At 59.8% G+C, this 16,919-nt stretch overlaps 6 protein-coding genes and 1 non-coding gene across 7 annotated transcripts; 3 read left to right on the top strand and 4 right to left on the bottom strand.

Annotated features, from left to right (window-relative positions):
- The first annotated feature begins 90 nt into the window (after positions 1-90).
- VTJ83DRAFT_t72 lies at positions 91-210 on the top strand. Its single transcript has one exon. It is a non-coding gene; the product is annotated as a tRNA-Leu (tRNA).
- Positions 211-679: 469 nt separating this feature from the next.
- Positions 680-2,577, bottom strand: VTJ83DRAFT_3600 (uncharacterized protein; the record flags this gene model as incomplete). The annotated part of the gene is made up of 5 exons (XM_071009997.1): positions 680-841; positions 911-1,146; positions 1,207-1,234; positions 1,292-2,122; positions 2,182-2,577. 5 exons carry the CDS (start codon positions 2,575-2,577, stop codon positions 680-682), a joined length of 1,653 nt encoding a protein of 550 aa, XP_070867478.1.
- Positions 2,578-3,107: 530 nt separating this feature from the next.
- Positions 3,108-3,993, bottom strand: VTJ83DRAFT_3599 (uncharacterized protein; the record flags this gene model as incomplete). The annotated part of the gene is made up of 2 exons (XM_071009994.1): positions 3,108-3,219; positions 3,275-3,993. 2 exons carry the CDS (start codon positions 3,991-3,993, stop codon positions 3,108-3,110), a joined length of 831 nt encoding a protein of 276 aa, XP_070867477.1.
- Positions 3,994-4,855: 862 nt separating this feature from the next.
- VTJ83DRAFT_3598 (uncharacterized protein) lies at positions 4,856-6,978 on the top strand (the record flags this gene model as incomplete). Its single annotated transcript, XM_071009993.1, has 4 exons — positions 4,856-5,044; positions 5,180-6,140; positions 6,207-6,680; positions 6,743-6,978. 4 exons carry the CDS (start codon positions 4,856-4,858, stop codon positions 6,976-6,978), a joined length of 1,860 nt encoding a protein of 619 aa, XP_070867476.1.
- A 1,185-nt stretch (positions 6,979-8,163) lies between these two features.
- Positions 8,164-9,459, bottom strand: VTJ83DRAFT_3597 (uncharacterized protein; the record flags this gene model as incomplete). The annotated part of the gene is made up of 3 exons (XM_071009992.1): positions 8,164-8,517; positions 8,605-9,234; positions 9,382-9,459. The coding sequence occupies 3 exons, from the start codon at positions 9,457-9,459 to the stop codon at positions 8,164-8,166; spliced, it is 1,062 nt and encodes a 353-aa protein (XP_070867475.1).
- Positions 9,460-10,690: 1,231 nt separating this feature from the next.
- VTJ83DRAFT_3596 (uncharacterized protein) lies at positions 10,691-11,702 on the bottom strand (the record flags this gene model as incomplete). Its single annotated transcript, XM_071009991.1, has 3 exons — positions 10,691-11,331; positions 11,383-11,626; positions 11,697-11,702. The coding sequence occupies 3 exons, from the start codon at positions 11,700-11,702 to the stop codon at positions 10,691-10,693; spliced, it is 891 nt and encodes a 296-aa protein (XP_070867474.1).
- Positions 11,703-12,506: 804 nt separating this feature from the next.
- On the top strand, positions 12,507-15,859 carry VTJ83DRAFT_3595 (uncharacterized protein; the record flags this gene model as incomplete). Its single annotated transcript, XM_071009990.1, has 2 exons — positions 12,507-12,814; positions 12,880-15,859. The coding sequence occupies 2 exons, from the start codon at positions 12,507-12,509 to the stop codon at positions 15,857-15,859; spliced, it is 3,288 nt and encodes a 1,095-aa protein (XP_070867473.1).
- Positions 15,860-16,919: the final 1,060 nt, after the last annotated feature.

Here is a 16,919-nt window from a genome sequence, read left to right as displayed (position 1 = left end):
GAGTTTTCTGCCGAACCCGCTCACAATGGACCCCCCCCCCCTTTCGCCAAACAAAAGTCAACCTCGACACCGCTGACAGACATCCACAACGGCAAGGTGGCCGAGCGGTCCAAGGCGCCAGGTTCAGGTCCACCCGAATTGTACTCCTCTGCATCCAGAGAGTTTCCTGGTCTCAGAAATGGGGCGTGAGTTCGAATCTCACCCTTGTCAACAATATCGGATGACCAAGGGGTCATCACCTTTACCCTTTTTTTTCTGGATTTCATAGCAAAACCTGACGAAAGCATTTAATTATTTGTCTTTCTTGCTTTCTTTTTGTCCACCGCTCGGTAGTAGCTCACTGCGGTCCAAGGTGCCATGGAAGCCCGTTCGTGAAGAAAGGTAGGTAGGTAATCAGTAGGTACGTCAGGTACGGCCTCGTCACATGCAGTCTTCGGTGAAGGGGGCTACAGCAGGATTTAACCCACCTTCTCGATACCGGGGCCGTCCAACCTCTCAAGTCAACATTGAACACAAGCAAAGCTTGTGAAAAGTACTTCAACTCAATCACGCTATACAGGCGGGGCTACTCGATACGGTGTTGAGTGAGAATACCCTCAAACGGTGCTCGCTGCTGATGCTGAACAAGAACAACACAAAATACTGTCAACCGCCCGTTGCCCGATCTCTGCCATGGCGATCACTCGGGAAACACACCAGCAATGTCACCGTAGGCCTTCCTGATATCCAGTTTGCTGCGGTCGTCCGAGGTCAAGGGAAATGTCAAACCTCTTTTTAGCCCCTTTGGCCGACCGTCCGCGCGTTCGGTAATCTGGACAGCCGGGGCAACATTCTGCGCCGCCTGTGGATTGGAAGTTTGAGCGTCGTCTTGAACCAAGGGGAATGTCAGTCCCCTCTTTAGTCCCTTGACCTCGTGGTCCTTTTGCTCAAAAGACTGAGCACCCTCCTGGGCAACTCCGCCTTTTGCAACGCGGCCCGAGTCCGGGTTCCCGGCACCCTTGCCCTTGTCGGCCCTGGGCGTTTCGCCTTCCAAATCTTTCAGCGATATGCTGGGGCTCTGATCAAAACGCCTCGGTGTCGACGTCTTGGACGTGTCGGAAGACGACGAGCCATCTTGCTGAGGAAGGGCGGCCTCTGGCACATCCCCTAGATGCGGGTCCGCTTTCGACTCAAGGCTTTGTGTCTTCTCGTGTTTTGGGACAGCACCAAAACGGCTGCGGCCTCTGTCCCAGATCTACACCCGCCGCTGTCAGTATCGAGCTGAGAATGAATGCATATGCGAACGCCTTACTGCGTAGATGGACTTCAGGAAGGTATCGCCCAGAATGTCAAAGGGGTTGTTGCCACGAGACTGGACCCCGCCGTACCAGAACTCGGCACCAGCTGGGGCAAAGACAAGATCTTGCTTCTGAATGACGAACGCCTTGTCGCCAACCGCAATGCTGAGCTCTGGGAGCTGGTCTACCGTGATGGACCGTGGGATTATGTACCCCTGGTAGTCTTTGGAGTACGTGGCACCCTGGATCTGATCGTAGAGGGCTTCGCAAACCTCATCCGAGAGCAGCGCGAGAGCGGTGCCCGTGTCAGCAATGGCCTTGTTACCGGGCCGAGTCATGGTCCTGTCGTTGATTGTGGCCTGCTCGCTCCTGAACATCCAGAAGCCTTGCGATTTGTCGATTTCCGTCCAGGCAATCTCTTGACCCGATGACTTGACGAGATCCTGATCGATCCAACCGAACGTGTAGAACGACTGCTTATCACGGGAACTGGCGCTGTACAAGGCTGACGTGAACAGCTTGGCTTCCAGCGGGATGTCGGCCTGAACAGATAAAGTGTCGATGAGGGTGCGCTGAGGATTCGGTATGCCGAGCGTGTGGATCGAGTTGCGAACGCGGAACCCCAAGCCAAGGACGCCTTGCTTTGTGCCGACCATGAACGGCAGCGACAGGTGCGTCGGTATCTGGATGGACTGGTTCATGATGAAGAGGCCGCCGATCGAAACGACATCGGTGCCCACGGTGCCCCTGGCGGAGCTACCATCGGCATGCTGGATCTTCCACTCGAGCTCTTCTAGCGGCTGGAACGTTGACGAAGACCGGGGGTAAGAGCGCAAGTCAATCAGCTGCGTAGATGTCAGCCCTGCAGCCATGCTCCCAGAGACTCGAGCAACGCCATAGTTACCCAGAGATCAGCAGAGCCCGTGTCAAAGGCCAGTAAGACCTTCTGAGGGGGGGTGCCGATCGAGACTTCGAAGAGATAAGGGGCGTCATTTTGCTGGTCCTTCGCCTCGACCGGTGCTGATATATCGTCGCCTTGCATCCTTTTAAAAAGGCCCTTGGAAATCTGCGAGACACTTGTGACTGGGTCGCCAGCAGGACAGGTGTCCGACAGCTGTACCGTCTTTTTGTGATAGGGGCCCGGCTTCGTCGGGAAGAAGTCGTAGCGGTTCAGCACCGAGACATAAGCTTGGGTGCCGTTGCGTTTGAACTTGGGGCTGGGAATGGCGACGACCTTGACCAGACCGAGCTCGGCACGCAGCTTGGCCTGAGTGCTTAGCATAACATCCATGGCCGGCATGGCGAGCAAGATATGGATGGAAAAACGAGATTGGGAGAGAAGCAGACACGGAGCCACGACCGAAGGCTAGTGGAAGCTTGGATCTGATTGATGTGAGGGATGGAAGATGCAGACGGGACACGATAAGGTAGAGAACCAGAGACAAAACCGAGCGAGGTGATGGGAATCAAGCATGGGGATGGTGCGAGAGTTGTTCATCGAAACTAGGTGCCAGGCACCCGAGGAGGTAAGGGGTAGCTACCCTGAGCAGCCATATCCGCCCTACGGTACCCATCGTTCAATGATAATGGTGACGGTGGTCCCAAAGGCAGGAATGCCTGGCACTCCCCAAAGCGAGCAGTCGGATATGAAAAGGCAGCAGCTTGCCTGGCTCCAGCTTGGCTTAGGTCGGGCCGTACCTAGGCACGGCACGCCTGTTACAACCCTCTTTCGAACGATCGATCACCTGAGAGCGGCGGGGATTTTGACGAAAGGACCTGTCCAGCACCACCAACGCCAACATCGCCAGCACCACCAGCTCCAACCAGCCATCAGCTCAACGTAATGGTCCCGTAGAAAAAGCCTCTCACACCGTTGCTCAGCCAGCATGCTTCGCCGTCCACTAGCGAGGCTGCCGGAATGGTTCCTTCGACGGCGATCCCCCTATGCCTTGTTAGCACCAGGAACAAAGCCGGCGAGATACATGAAGATCGCGTACCGCTCGAGGGCCCACCGCCTCGATGTGCCGTCCTGCCCTCCATTCCCCTTATCGGCGCTGTACTCGGGGCTCACAGCGGGGGTCACCCACCGGCCGTCACGCCAGAAGTAGGGCGTTGCGATCGAAGCCTCCATGACGCTGCCGTCAGCCGCATTGACGATCAGGACCTCCTTGCTATCGGGCAGGCTGATCTGCGCCCGCTGGCGCGCCCCGTCGTAGGGTGTGCGCTTGGTGGTCTTGAAGTGCGTATGCTCGGAGCGGGCCGTCTGCGGCCCGTCGACGAGGACCTGGTACCCAGGGGCCGTTGAGAGCGCAGCGTTGCTCGGGTCGCTGCTTGGAGATTGACCGGGAGGTGGAAGCTGGGTTGGGAAAAGGTTCGCGAGCGGCGTCGCGGGCACCGGGCCGCTGCTTACGGAGACCTCGCCATCCCTCGTGATGACGACTCTCACCTTCCGCGGCGAGGGCTCGTTCGCTCCGATGTGGTCCATGATCCTCTCTGCCAACCCCTTCAGACCCGTCTCGCCGGAGAGAACTTCAACGGCAGCGTCCCAGCCCCAGTGAGCGGCGGCCCGCAGCATGCGGTCGCGGTGATAGTCCAGCATGTAAAGGGGGGACGGGGCGGCCCAGTTCCAGCCGGCATGGCTGAGATTGCGGCCCGGGACCTCGAGCAGCACCGGATCATAGCGGAGCGAAGAGATGATTTGGAAATTGTCTTCCATGGTTCGATTGCGGGCGCTGCCTGGGCGCTGGATCAAGCATACGACAACCAGAGACTTTTGCCGGCTTGATAGCAAGTCGGGCTTCCACCGAACCCTGAGCAGCCCACCTCCTGTCCTTCCTGAGTCGCGGTTCGATCAGGGCCAATATCCCCCTCCATTAAGAATCGGTCCCTAGGTGCCGGTACACAGCCCTCGTGCGACAGAAACAATCGCGGAGGATGGGACAGCTATGGTACCTAAGGTCAGGGACCTAAGACAGGTAACCTGGAAGTATTGAGAGAGGCTCTGCAGGAGGGTTGCAACAGCGGCAATCCGGTCCTCTATCCCTTCTCTCCCTTCCACACAGAACCCGGAAGCCAAACGCAGGGCATCCAGCTGCCCTGCACTCATTCCGTCTTGTTCCGGACGGGCCACCTCCCACGTCCAACCCTGGAGGTGCCAGAGGTAAGGCCTTTTGGACGGCGTGACCAGGGTTTCCCATCCCGCTTGGGCAGCCGAGGGAAAAAAAAAGTGGCGCCTGCGGGCCTGCAGACGCTGGACAGGTAAGCGGGTGGCTCCACTGAGGTGAAGGATCGAACAGGGCGTTGCGCCTTTGGCCGATAATTTTTTTGCTTTCCAGTGGATGGAAGCTCCGGTCCTTGATTGCCGGGCTTTGCGGCCAGCTCTGCATCGGGGATCGCACCTCAATCTTGACTTGACTTCCCGTTGGTGCATCATCGGTCTGCCTTTCGGGTCCCAACCACTGCGTCGCCTCACCGCACCGCACCCATTGTCAATATCGTCTCAGTCGCCGCACCCTGCCCTCGACTGCACTTCCCAGGATCCGACTTCGTCCATTAATACACCAAAATTTCTCTGAACCATGGCGCCCGCCGTCCCTCTCGGTTCCACAGGAACCCCTTCTGCGCCGCTGCCCGCCGATTCGTCTCTTTGGGATCGCGTCTCAACATGGGTCTCGGAGAACAAGGCCGTCGTGTACACCATTGCCGGCGTCGCCGTCGTTGTGACCACTGCTGGTGCTGTCTACTACATCAGCAGCCAACCCGCTCAGGTCGGTGCCCCTCCTCCTCCCCGGTTCGCGGGGTACCCTCGAGCCTTGTCGTCTGCCCCGTGCCCCATGCCCCATGCCGGCCCCCCCCCCTCCCCCCCATGATGTCCCCATGCTAACGCTCCGCCGTCCCAACAGGAGACAACCCCGAGGCCCAGCAAGAAGGAGCGGCGGAAACGGAAGCAGGCTGAGAGGGAGGCCGAGGCCGAGAAGGCGGCCGCCGCCGCCGCGAAGCCTGCCGAGACTCCCGCCAAGGCGCCCTCAGTCGAGACCGTCGATGAGCTCCCCGAGATCGACGAAACCACGGTTCAAGGCTTTACCGAGGCCCAGCGGAAAGAGTATGCTCAAAAGCTCAAGGAGGCGGGCAACAAGGCCTACAGCGCCAAGGACTTCCAGAAGGCCATTGGTCTCTATTCCAAGGCCATCCTCTGCAAGTCCGACCCCGTGTACTATTCCAACAGGGCCGCATGCTACCATGCTCTCGGCGATTGGGAAAAGGTCGTCGAGGACACCACGGCCGCCGTCAACCTTGACCCCGAATACGTCAAGGCCCTCAACCGCCGCGCCAACGCCTACGACCACCTGGGCAAGTACAGCGAGGCCCTGATCGACTACACGGCGAGCTGCATAATCGACGGCTTTAAGAACGAGCAGAGCACCCTGGCCGTCGAGCGGTTGCTCAAGAAGTACGCCGAGAAGAGGGCGAAGGAGATTATGGAGACCAAGCCGGCAAAGCTTCCGAGCTCGACCTTTGTTGGCAACTACCTTCAGAGCTTCCGCCCGAAGCCGCGGCCCGCCGGCTTGGAGGACTCGGTGGAGCTCGACGAGGACACGGGCATCGGTCAGCTGCAAAAGGGTCTGAAGGCGCTGGAGAGCAAGACGGGTCCGGGATACGAGGAGGCTGGTGAGGCGTTTGACAAGGCCCTGGAGCTGGGCGACCTGGGCGAGTACGAGGCCTACGCCTACAACCTCCGGGGAACCTTCCGCTGCCTCAAGGGCAGGCACGAGGAGGCTCTCGCCGACCTCACCAAGAGCATCGAGCTGGACCCCGACATGACCCAGAGCTACATCAAGCGGGCGAGCATGAATCTGGAGCTTGGTATGCCCCCTTTGTGAACGTGGTTCCGTTGGGTTTCGTTTCCCCTCTCCCGCTAACAGGATTCAGGCGCCCCCGAGAAGGCCGAGGAGGACTTTGCCGCGGCGTTGTCCAAGAACCCCGAGGACCCCGATATCTACTATCACCGCGCGCAGCTGCACTTTATCAAGGGCGAGTTCGCCGAGGCCCAGAGGGACTACCAAAAGTCCATCGACCTCGACAGCGATTTCATCTTCTCCCACATCCAGCTCGGCGTGACCCAGTACAAGATGGGCTCCATCGCCTCATCCATGGCCACCTTCCGGCGGTGCATGAAGAACTTTGACAAGACCCCGGACGTCTACAACTACTACGGCGAGCTCCTCCTGGACCAGGCCAAGTACCAGGAGGCCATCGAAAAGTTCGACAAGGCCATCGAGCTCGAGAAGGAGACCAAGCCGACTTGCATGAACGTCCTCCCGTTGATCAACAAGTCCCTCACTCTGTTCCAGTGGAAGCAAGACTTCGCCGAGGCTGAGAAGCTGTGCGAGACGGCCCTCATCAGTAAGCCTGCCTTATCCCGCCCCGGCCATAGCAGACGAATCATCCTAACGCTTGAGCGCCAGTTGATCCCGAGTGCGACATTGCGGTCGCCACCATGGCCCAGCTGCTCCTCCAGCAGGGCAAGGTTACCGAGGCCCTCAGGTACTTTGAGCGCACCGCCGAGCTCGCTAGGACCGAAGGGGAGCTGGTTCATGCTCTCTCATATACCGAGGCGACCCGCACCCAGATCCAGGTCCAGGAGAAGTACCCCAAGCTGGCGAGCAAGCTGCAGGGCGCGTCGCAGGGGCTCATGCGGTAGGCGGTAATGACTGAATCGTGGCTATGTAGGAAGAAGGGTGTTTCCCCGGCGCGGGAGACAGGATGCTTCAGGCAGGCAGGGGCGTGGCAATAGACTGACACGAATGATGTGTGTATAAAAGAATCAGATGAGTGAAGGATTTGGTTGGCTGGCTGGCTGCTGTGGCTTCGAGAAGGGAGTGAGCCTCGTGGGACCAACCACTTCCGCGACAGGCAGCGTTGGGCGGTGGTTTTTGTCACAAAATGAGGGGAAAAGAACGAGGGTGAAAGAAAACCACTATAGCAAAGCATGTATGATGTTGGAAGGCAATGAAGTGGGCTACCTGACGGGGATTAGCATTTGAACCCAAAGGCCTTGGGGGCTGGCACCCTCGCGGCCGAGAACGGATATCGAAGTACCGTACGTGGAGAGCTTGTCATGGGCATGGCAGGGGTGATTTCCGCAAGGCACCTGGGTACCTAGAGAGATTGGGGAGCTGGAGTTTGTGTCCCGGTAACGCCGCTTGCTAGTCCCGACGTTCCATGGCATGCTCGACCGCCTGGGCGTGGTCTGTCAAACGAGCCGGATCCCATCAGGTATAAGATGCCCACCCCATTGTCGCCGCAACAGGGACGCAAGGGCTCTCAAGCCTTTTGCGGGGCCATGTTCGTCACGAGGATGTCAGCGCAAATCAGCTGTCCTGGCACTCTTGGAAGCAAACATCCGGCCGAATCCTTACGACATGGCATCAAGGAGAGCTCATTGCAGACTGCTGGGCTGACATGGATGTGTGCGCGCTGGTCTTGTAAATTAACAATGCCGCAATCATGCGATCCTCTGCCAGATCTCGTGTGTATTCCCCTGTACGCTTCCTTGCCCCGACCCTTATGTCTGCAACTGCCCACCTCCATCGCGAAGCAAACCAGGCCCCTTCCGAGCCGTGTGCCCAAACAGAAAAGAAAAAAAAAGAAACAGAGAGAAATTACCAGAGGACGTGCAGGGTTAGCCCATCCGACATGTTTTTGATGACGCCTCAAGAACCGCAACGCAGAGCCCGTACCGAGAACCAAGGTGTGTGCGTGAGAGAGAGAGAGAGAGAGAGAGAGAGAGAGAGAGAGAGAGAGAGACGGAACAAGAGGGAAAAACAAAACGAAACAGAGGCCAGACCAAGGGATTTAGGGAACACCGGTTCCCCATGACGGCCCGCTAATTCCCGCTTGAGCGGTTCGTCAGCGCCACGCCCAACCCAACGCCCAGCGCAATCGCGATGATAATCAGCACGCAGATGAAGAGGCAAATCCACTTCTTGCGGCGCGTGGCCAGCGCGAGCTTGACGCCCTTTTCGATCTGCGTGTTGGCCGCGTCGAGATGGCCCGTCGTCTCCTCGACCTTGTTGCCGACGTGATCGATGACGTTACCCTGCTGCACGATCTCCTGGTTGAGGATCTCGAGGAGGTCGAGCAGCTCGACGATGGACCTCTCGATCTTGACCATGTCGTTGTGGCGGGCGCGCACGTTGCCGAGGACGGCGGTGGCGTGGCCGGTGCGATTGGTTCGGAGCTACAGAGGGGGAAAAACACATCCAGTTAGTTGCGTTGATGAAAGTGGAGGAAGAGGAGGAGGAGGAGGGAGGGAAAGAAAACATACCGCAGCCTGGAAGATACCCTCGTCGCCCCAATTGGCATCCGCCGCCTGCTGAACCTGCTCCTCGGTCGCATCCGGATTCACGATGCGATACTGACGAGCAATCTGCTCGCGGTACCGCTGCTTGTACTGCTGCTCTTCCTGCAGGAAGCGCCGGATGGTTTCCTTGAAGTCGGTGTTGAGGCTGTCCCACTGTCGCTTCTTGACCGCGAAGCTGCCGTCGGTCGTGCGCTCGGTGTCGGCTTTCAGGTTCTGGATCTGGGTGCGGATCGATGTGTTTTTGACCTGCGTCGCCGCCACTAGGTCGTCCAGCTGGCTGCGCGCCCGATCGTCGCCGCTTGCTAGGGCTTGCTGGTGCAGAGTCGCGATGTTGGAGATGTCCACCGTCAGGCTCTGGATTTCCTCCCGGATCGACTTGACGCGGGCCAGAAATTCGATCTGGGATCGCACGCTGCGTCCGCCTTGCTGCTGCTGCTGCTGCTGCGGTTGCTGCTGCGGGGTCATGCCGTACGGTGACTGTTCTGGAGGGGCGACCGACCCGTACGCCGCCGAGGTCTGCCCATATTGCTGTCCGTATTGTGGTGGAAGAGAGGAAGACGGCTGCTGGCCATAGGATTGCAGCTCGTGTTGTTCCTATCGCGAGAACAGAGAGTCAGCGTCCAGACATGAGGTTGTTGGCGACGACATGAGCCCGCGCAAGGCCGGCGCAACGGTGATCCCATCTTTCAATCTTCCCGGAGTTCCGAGTCTCGGCGGCTCCCCTAGGTAAAAGCAGCTCACATGTTGGCCGTGGCCGTCGTAGCCGTAGCCGTAGCCGGCCTCGCTAGATGGCCCCCCGGCGTAGGGGTTGTATGACATGTCGTCGGCTGCTCAATGGGTTTCTTTGGCGGTTGGTTGTCGTGGAGAAGAAGGTTGCGCCGGCGTCAATTGGACAGGCAGGCTTGCTGGGACACACCAATGTCACGGTTGAAGCTGGCAGCTCGTTTGTCTCAGAATGAACAGGAGAAGGGCGGACCAAAAAAAGAGAGTGGTTGGTGGTTGGTATTTTTGTTGTTGGGCAAGGTTGTAACCGGGAAAGGCCAGGCAGTGTTGCTTCGCCCTCGTTCGCTCATCAGCTTTCGTTCAGGTTGGAGGGCCACCTGGCGACGCAGCAGGACTGTGGCGTAGACTCGCCCAGCTCATCCAAGCCCGCTGTCCCGTCCTTGACTGGCCGCTCTCTTCCACAATCCAGGTACCCACACAGACCTGGTGCAGGGCTTTCGTACAAATGTTCCACAAAGGCTGGACGTTCTCGAGACACCACCCTGGACACCAAACAAAATACAGGCTCTTTTATTTAGCTTACAATCCATCAGGTCCCAACATCTCAGTGCAATCCCAACCCCAATTTTCCACCAAACCCTTGACAAAGTCCCTTGCACAGTCAGGTCATCTTGCGCTGACTTTAGCACTTTGTTGGATGCAGTCATCAGACGGCGGCGGTTCTGCCGGGTTTCTTTGGCCCTTGGAGCAAACCGAATGGCGTCACTCGTGGGGCTGAGCCGGATCTGCGCGGCCCCACTTCTTGGTTTGCCCCCTCCGAGCGAGATCCGGACCCACATGCCGCGAGGCTTGGCCTTGGCATTGGGCCTTGGGGACCCGGACAACGCCAAGCATCGGACGGACCTACACCATACTATAGCCGGGCGTCTTGGGGTCACGGAAAAAACGACGGCTTTCACCCGCCCAAGGCGTCAAACAAGCTGCAGAGGCGACGTCCTTATGTGCGAGCACGCCCAGCGACGATGCATCGGTGCTGTCGACCCCGGCTGAAATAATCGCACCTTCTCTCTGCTTATGATCCCATCGACCGCATGCTCTCCTTTCCCCCGAGAGATGTTGATCGTCGGGAGGCGACGAATGCGAGAATCAAACAGCCTCGTTTGGATCTTTCCGTGGCTGATGTCGAGCCTCGGCTTTCCTGTGGTTGATGTCCCCTCGATGGGAAGGCCGTGGGCTTTCGGATATTCCGTTGGCGCTGCCTCGGGGACAGCATCATCCCCTCCGGCGACTTCGGGCAGACATGACTCGGCCCAACGCCAGAGCAAGATTAAAAGTAGTTCTTCTTCTTGCCCGTGCGCGTGTACTGGCTCAGGTGCCATTCCACATCCGCGTCCTTGTTTTCGAGGGTGCCCATCGTGATAGAGAACGGCCTCATGGTGAACCGCGGCCCGACCTCGCTCAGCTCCACCGAGTCGTAACCCGTCCGGACGTAGACGTGGTGGCGTACTTCGATGCAGTCGTCCTGGTTCACAAAGGTAATCACACGGTTCCCGGCTGTCTTGCTGGCCGTGGCATCGCGCGGAGGGAACAGGTGCTTCAAGATCTTGACAACTCGTTGACCGAGGGGCGTCTTGAAGCCCTCGAAGATGAGGTGGGGGTAGCTCTCGCTGACCGTTCCCTTGATGGACCGGGGGATGTCGGCTCGCAGGACCACGTTGTGCAGCGACGCCATCAGCGTCGGGCCGTGGGGGAAGTGGCTGATGGTGATGGCGGTCGGCGTTCCGCGGTGCTCGTGCAGCAGGACCACATCGCTGAGGCGTTCGCTCTGGCAAGACCGCACCAGTTCCGGCAGAACGAGGTTACCACGGTTCAGCCGGATGCCCGTTGGGAAGAGGAGCCGAATCTCCTTGGAGAACGACATCAGCCTCGAGCTGGGGTCCCGCGACGTTGTCACCAGCACACGGGGGTCTGCATCTGGGTCAGCGGGCGCCCTCTCTTGCGTCCAGGATGGCCACTCACCAACGATGCCGGACAGCTCAGAGTACTCATCGTCGAGGTCCAGCGCATCGTCCCCCGCAACGTCCCGGGACACATCGTAGTCGTAGTCCTTGCGCAGCTGCTTGTCATTCGCAATCGCCGGGTCGAGGGGCTTCCCGGAGGCCAGAGCAGCTCGTAGCTTGGCCCGCTTCTCCGCGACTTCGGCTTCGCGCAGGAGCAGGGCGCGACGGTAGAGATAGTCTCTCCTCTGGCGGGCTTGTCTGCGCTGTGGCGGGGGGTCAGTGACGATGTTGATAGAGTGTTGGATGTGCCAAACAAAAAAAAAAAATACTCACAATCATCTTGCCTCGGTGCTGGGGGTTGGAGGTGGAGAGGTGGATGAGCGCGGAAGTCGGTGAGTTGAGATGTTCGTTTGAGCTCGGCCAGCCTTGGCCTTGAAAACTTCGAAATTCTGCTGCAAGGCTGAGATCAAGACCTTGGCAAGGCTCCCTGGGGCTGTGTGGGTCCGCCTTGACCATTTGGAGTGCGCTGCCTGCTTGTACTGTGTACAGTGTGCGCCCCGCCGGGGAAAAACTGGGTTGCCGACGCGACGCTGCTGAGCCCCGCCACTTGCCTCTTCGAGCGGGCGACCGCCTAAAAGTCGGAACCCACCACAAGCAATGGAACCTGCAACACAACTTTGACTTGGGATCAGGGCGCTGGACTGGCTCGTGACAGCACCGTCGACAAGGCACGATATCCCACAACGCGGTCTCGTCGCGTCTCACACTCGTCCAGCGATGATGTGACCATCTCTACCATTTTAATCGACCCTCCAAAACTACCTACCTACCTACCTACCTACCTACACAAACCCGGCACCGCTTGAGCCGACAACACTTCCCAACTTTCTTGCGAAACAGTGGTGACTCCGGACCCAGGTGGGCGACCTCCCCTCTCCTCCCTACCCTCCTCCCTCCCCCCCCCCCCCCCCCCTTTGCCCACCTCCCTGTCCCCCTCCCTTTGCGCAGCACCAGCCCAACGAGAAGACGTGCGTTTGATCCCCTCGCCTGCCATCCAGATTCCACTCTGTCAGGTCATGGTCAGCCCTACTGACCCTTGGAATCCGTTTTCTAGCCGCCGCTATCGCTCTTCGCGCCGCCGACATGGAAGGCGCCTTCGCCCACCTCGGAAACCACCTTCTTTCCGACTCGGCTGCCGCCATCAAGGCCGGTGGCGCTGACGTTCTGTCAAACCTCGACCCGGACGAGGACCTGCTCTACGGCGTTTCCACGGGCCGCGGTGCTCGCAGCGGCCTCGGCAACGCCCGACGCCGCCAGGACGACGACGACAACGACACCGAGCTCCTCGACGACGACGATGAGAGCCTGGCTAGCGTTCCCGTGGACGGCATCGCCGGCCTCAAGCTGAACGCGTCCGAGGAAGAGAAGGAGCTGCCTCCCCATGCCTGCGCGTATGTACACACCCTGCACACGCATAGCCGAGGCGTCAAAGCAACCAGCCTGACAAGATTTCCAGGTATTGCGGCATCCACTCGCCCGCGAGTGTCGTCAAGTGCCTTACGTGCAGCAAATGGTTCTGCAGCGCTCGAGGCAACTCCAACTCGTCCCACATTGTCAACCACCTCGTACGCGCCCGCCACAAAGAAGTCCAGCTGCATCCGCAATCGTCCCTCGGCGACACGATCCTCGAGTGCTACAACTGCGGCACCAAGAACGTTTTTATGCTCGGCTTCATCCCGGCCAAGTCGGACACCGTGGTGGTTCTCCTGTGCCGGCAGCCCTGCGCCGCCAGCACCTCGACCAAGGACATGAGCTGGGATATCTCGCGGTGGCAGCCCCTCATCGAGGACCGGACCTTCTTGAACTGGATCGTCCAGCCCCCGACCGACGCCGAGCAGCTGCGCGCGCGCCATCTTACGCCGCCCATGATCGCCAAGCTCGAGGAGATGTGGAAAGAAACGCCCAACGCCACCGTGGCCGACCTGGAAAAAGGCGTGGGCGTCGACGACGAGCCTGCTCCGGTGCTGCTGAGATACGAGGATCCCTACCAGTACCAGAACATCTTTGGACCCCTGGTCAAGATGGAGTCGGACTACGACAAGAAGCTGAAGGAGGCGCAGTCCGAGGACAACCTTCACGTGCGCTGGGACCAGGGTCTCAACAACAAGCACCTCGCGAGCTTCATCCTGCCCAAGATCGAGTCGGGAGACGTCAAGCTCGCCGTGGGCGACGAGATGCGGCTGAGGTACAAGGGCGACCTTCGCCCTGCCTGGGAGGGCGTCGGCTACGTCATCAAGATCCCCAACAACCAGTCGGACGAGGTCACGCTCGAGCTGCGGAAGTCGGCCAACGACAAGTCGGTGCCCATTGACATTTCCACCAACTTCTCGGCCGACTACGTCTGGAAGGCCACGTCGTACGACCGCATGCAGCTTGCCATGAAGACGTTCGCGGTCGATGAGATGAGCGTTTCCGGCTATCTCTTCTATCGGCTGCTCGGCAAGGAGGTGACGCTGGGCCCGATGAAGACGCAGCTACCTAAGAGGTTCAACGTCCCAGGCCTGCCGGAGCTCAACACCAGCCAGATGGATGCCATCAAGAAGGTGCTGTCGCAGCCCCTGGCCCTGATCCAGGGCCCCCCGGGCACCGGCAAGACGGTGACTTCGGCCACCATCATATACCACATGGTCAAGATGAACAACAGCCAGGTCCTCGTCTGCGCCCCGTCCAACGTGGCTGTCGACCAGCTCTGCGAGCGCATCCACCGCACCGGCCTGAAGGTTGTCCGCCTCACAGCCAAGTCTCGCGAGGACGTCGAGTCCTCGGTCAAGTTCCTGTCGCTCCACGAGCAGGTTCGCATGAACGACACAAACACGGAGCTGAAGCGGTTCAGAGACCTCAAGGCCGACCAAGGCGAGCTGTCGTCCCAGGACGAGAAGAAGTACAAGCAGCTTACGCGGGCCGCCGAGCGCGAGATCCTCAACAACGCCGACGTGGTGTGCTGCACCTGCGTGGGTGCCGGCGACCCCAGGCTGGCCAAGATGAAGTTCCGCAACGTCCTCATCGACGAGTCCACCCAGTCGGCCGAGCCCGAGTGCATGATCCCGCTCGTGCTTGGGTGCAAGCAGGTCGTGCTGGTCGGCGACCACAAGCAGCTCGGCCCCGTCATCATGAACAAGAAGGCGGCCAAGGCGGGCCTGAACCAGTCGCTGTTTGAGCGGCTGGTGAAGCTGGGCGAGATGCCCTGCCGGCTCGAGATCCAGTATCGCATGCACCCGTGCCTCTCCGAGTTCCCGTCCAACGTATTCTACGATGGCTCGTTGCAGAACGGCGTGACGGCGGTGGACCGTCTGCGGCCCGATGTGGACTTCCCCTGGCCCGTGGCCGACATGCCCATGATGTTTTGGTCGAACCTGGGCAACGAGGAGATCTCGGCCTCCGGCACGTCCTACCTCAATCGCACCGAGGCCGCCAACGTCGAAAAGGTGGTGACGCGCTTCCTCAAGGCCGGCGTGAACCCTCGCGACATCGGCGTCATCACGCCGTACGAGGGCCAGCGCAGCTACATCGTCAGCACCATGCAGAACTCGGGCACCTTCAAGAAGGACACGTACAAGGAGGTCGAGGTGGCGTCGGTGGACGCCTTCCAGGGGCGCGAGAAGGACTGGATCGTGCTGTCGTGTGTGCGCTCCAACGACAACCAGGGCATCGGTTTCTTGTCGGACCCGCGGCGTCTCAACGTGGCGCTCACGCGTGCCAAGTACGGCCTGGTCATCATCGGAAACCCCAAGGTCCTTTCCAAGCACGAGCTGTGGCACAGCCTTCTCGTGCACTTCAAGGACCGCAAGTGCCTGGTCGAGGGCCCTCTCAACAACCTTCAGACGTCGCTCATGCAATTCAGCCGGCCCAAAACGAGGCACCGTCCTCCCAAGCAGCAGACCCAGCACGTCGCGAGCGGCTACCCCAACGGCCGCTTCGGCGCCGCCAACGGCCCGACCAGGGACTACGAGACGGGCTCCATCTTGTCCTACATTCCCGACGACGTGTCGTCCATCCACGGCTCTTCCCTGGGCGGCGCCGGCCTGAACTCTGCGTACCCGCACATGTTCTCCAACTTCAACCCCGAGCAATGGCCGGGCTTGCCGGGCGTGGGCGGCAGCGGTCGGCTGGGCGGCAAAGGCCGCGGCCGCGCCGCCCCGAGCGTCGCCGGCGAGAGCGTCGCCAACAGCGAGCTCACCGACGGCACGGCCAGTGTCATCGGCGGGAAGGGGGTGGGCCAGGGTGGCGCGAGCCTGGGCGCGGGCCTCAGCGATGCCATCGCCTCGGCGCGCCACGTCTCGTACACGCAGAGCGACCGCATGACGATGGATCACTTGCGGAACTACTACGGCGATGGCGGGAACGGAGGTCGCGGCGGCTATCCTCGCCGTCTGGATGACGACGAGAAGAGCGTCAGCACCGCGTTCGCCAGCCAGATCGGCTCCGGGTTCGATTGAGGGGCCAGCCGGGGATGACGCGGTGGTTTATGTTTTGTTTTTGCTTCCATGCAAAAAGGCTAGAGACACGCATCAATCGGATGCCGAAGCAGTCCATCTGCCTGGGCCTTGCCGGCTCCCGCCTGTGAGGCGGGCGTGGGACGAGCGACCGGACGGAAGCCCACCAGGCTGGCACAACGGATATGCAGCTTCTTTTTGAGAGCGCACAATCTCGCCTGGCCGGGGCTCGCCTCTGCGCTTTGAGGGGCTGGCTGTGCATGCTCGTTTCCCAGCCCTCGGCGCTCTGTCCCTTGAGCGCTCCCTAGGCCGTCCCGCCTGCCCACGCTGGCCCGGCGAGCCAGGTTTTGCAAAGGCTGTGTGCGTGCCCGCTGGTTCCCTGCAAGACAACAATCATGGATGGGCTGTTGTGCCGACGGACGATTCGCTGGGACGTGGCTCACGCCCGCTCGAGTCTTGTTGGTCGGTGTGGCAATGGAGGCCTTCCATGTTGAAGGCACGGGAAAAGAGACACGCTGGATGGTGCTGCGCTCGCACCGGCGCATGGATGCAGGGGGAAAGGTGGAATGGGTTGGAAGAGGCGGCCTCGGCGGCCGTGGCCGCTGTAATTGGTGGAGACTTGTTCCTAGGGGGAAGAAGAGAGGGAGGGTTATGGAGAGGAATTGGGCATGTTGGTGTGTGTTGCACTGCCCTCAGCCACTCGTTTCTGGGGCAGAAAGCAAGATTACGGTACTTGGATGAGCTCGGCCGACCCTGCTACTATACCTAGGTAGTAGTGCCTCATCACCGTGTATCGCCCGATAGGATACCGTGGGCACTTGCACTGTTTGAATCCGTGCTGCACAGTACCTGGGCGACCGTAGGTAGAAGCTAGCAGAAATTCATTCGTTAAGGTAACTGGGTAACTAGTAGGTACCGTACCTATATGCCTGCTTAGGTATTCTTGGGTTTTGTGGCGGCATCTACTATAGATTGGGTAGCATTGGTTGAGGTTGGCTCAGGATGTACTCTGCGTACCTAGTTAGGTTGTCGGAGGGTTTGGCCTCCACTGGTTTTGTTGTTG

This window comes from Remersonia thermophila, chromosome 3 (genome assembly GCF_042764415.1).
Source record: "Remersonia thermophila strain ATCC 22073 chromosome 3, whole genome shotgun sequence".
Taxonomy (NCBI): Eukaryota; Fungi; Ascomycota; class Sordariomycetes; order Sordariales; family Chaetomiaceae; genus Remersonia; species Remersonia thermophila.
Note: the sequence above shows the minus strand (reverse complement) of the source record. Positions and strands in the feature narration are given on the sequence as shown.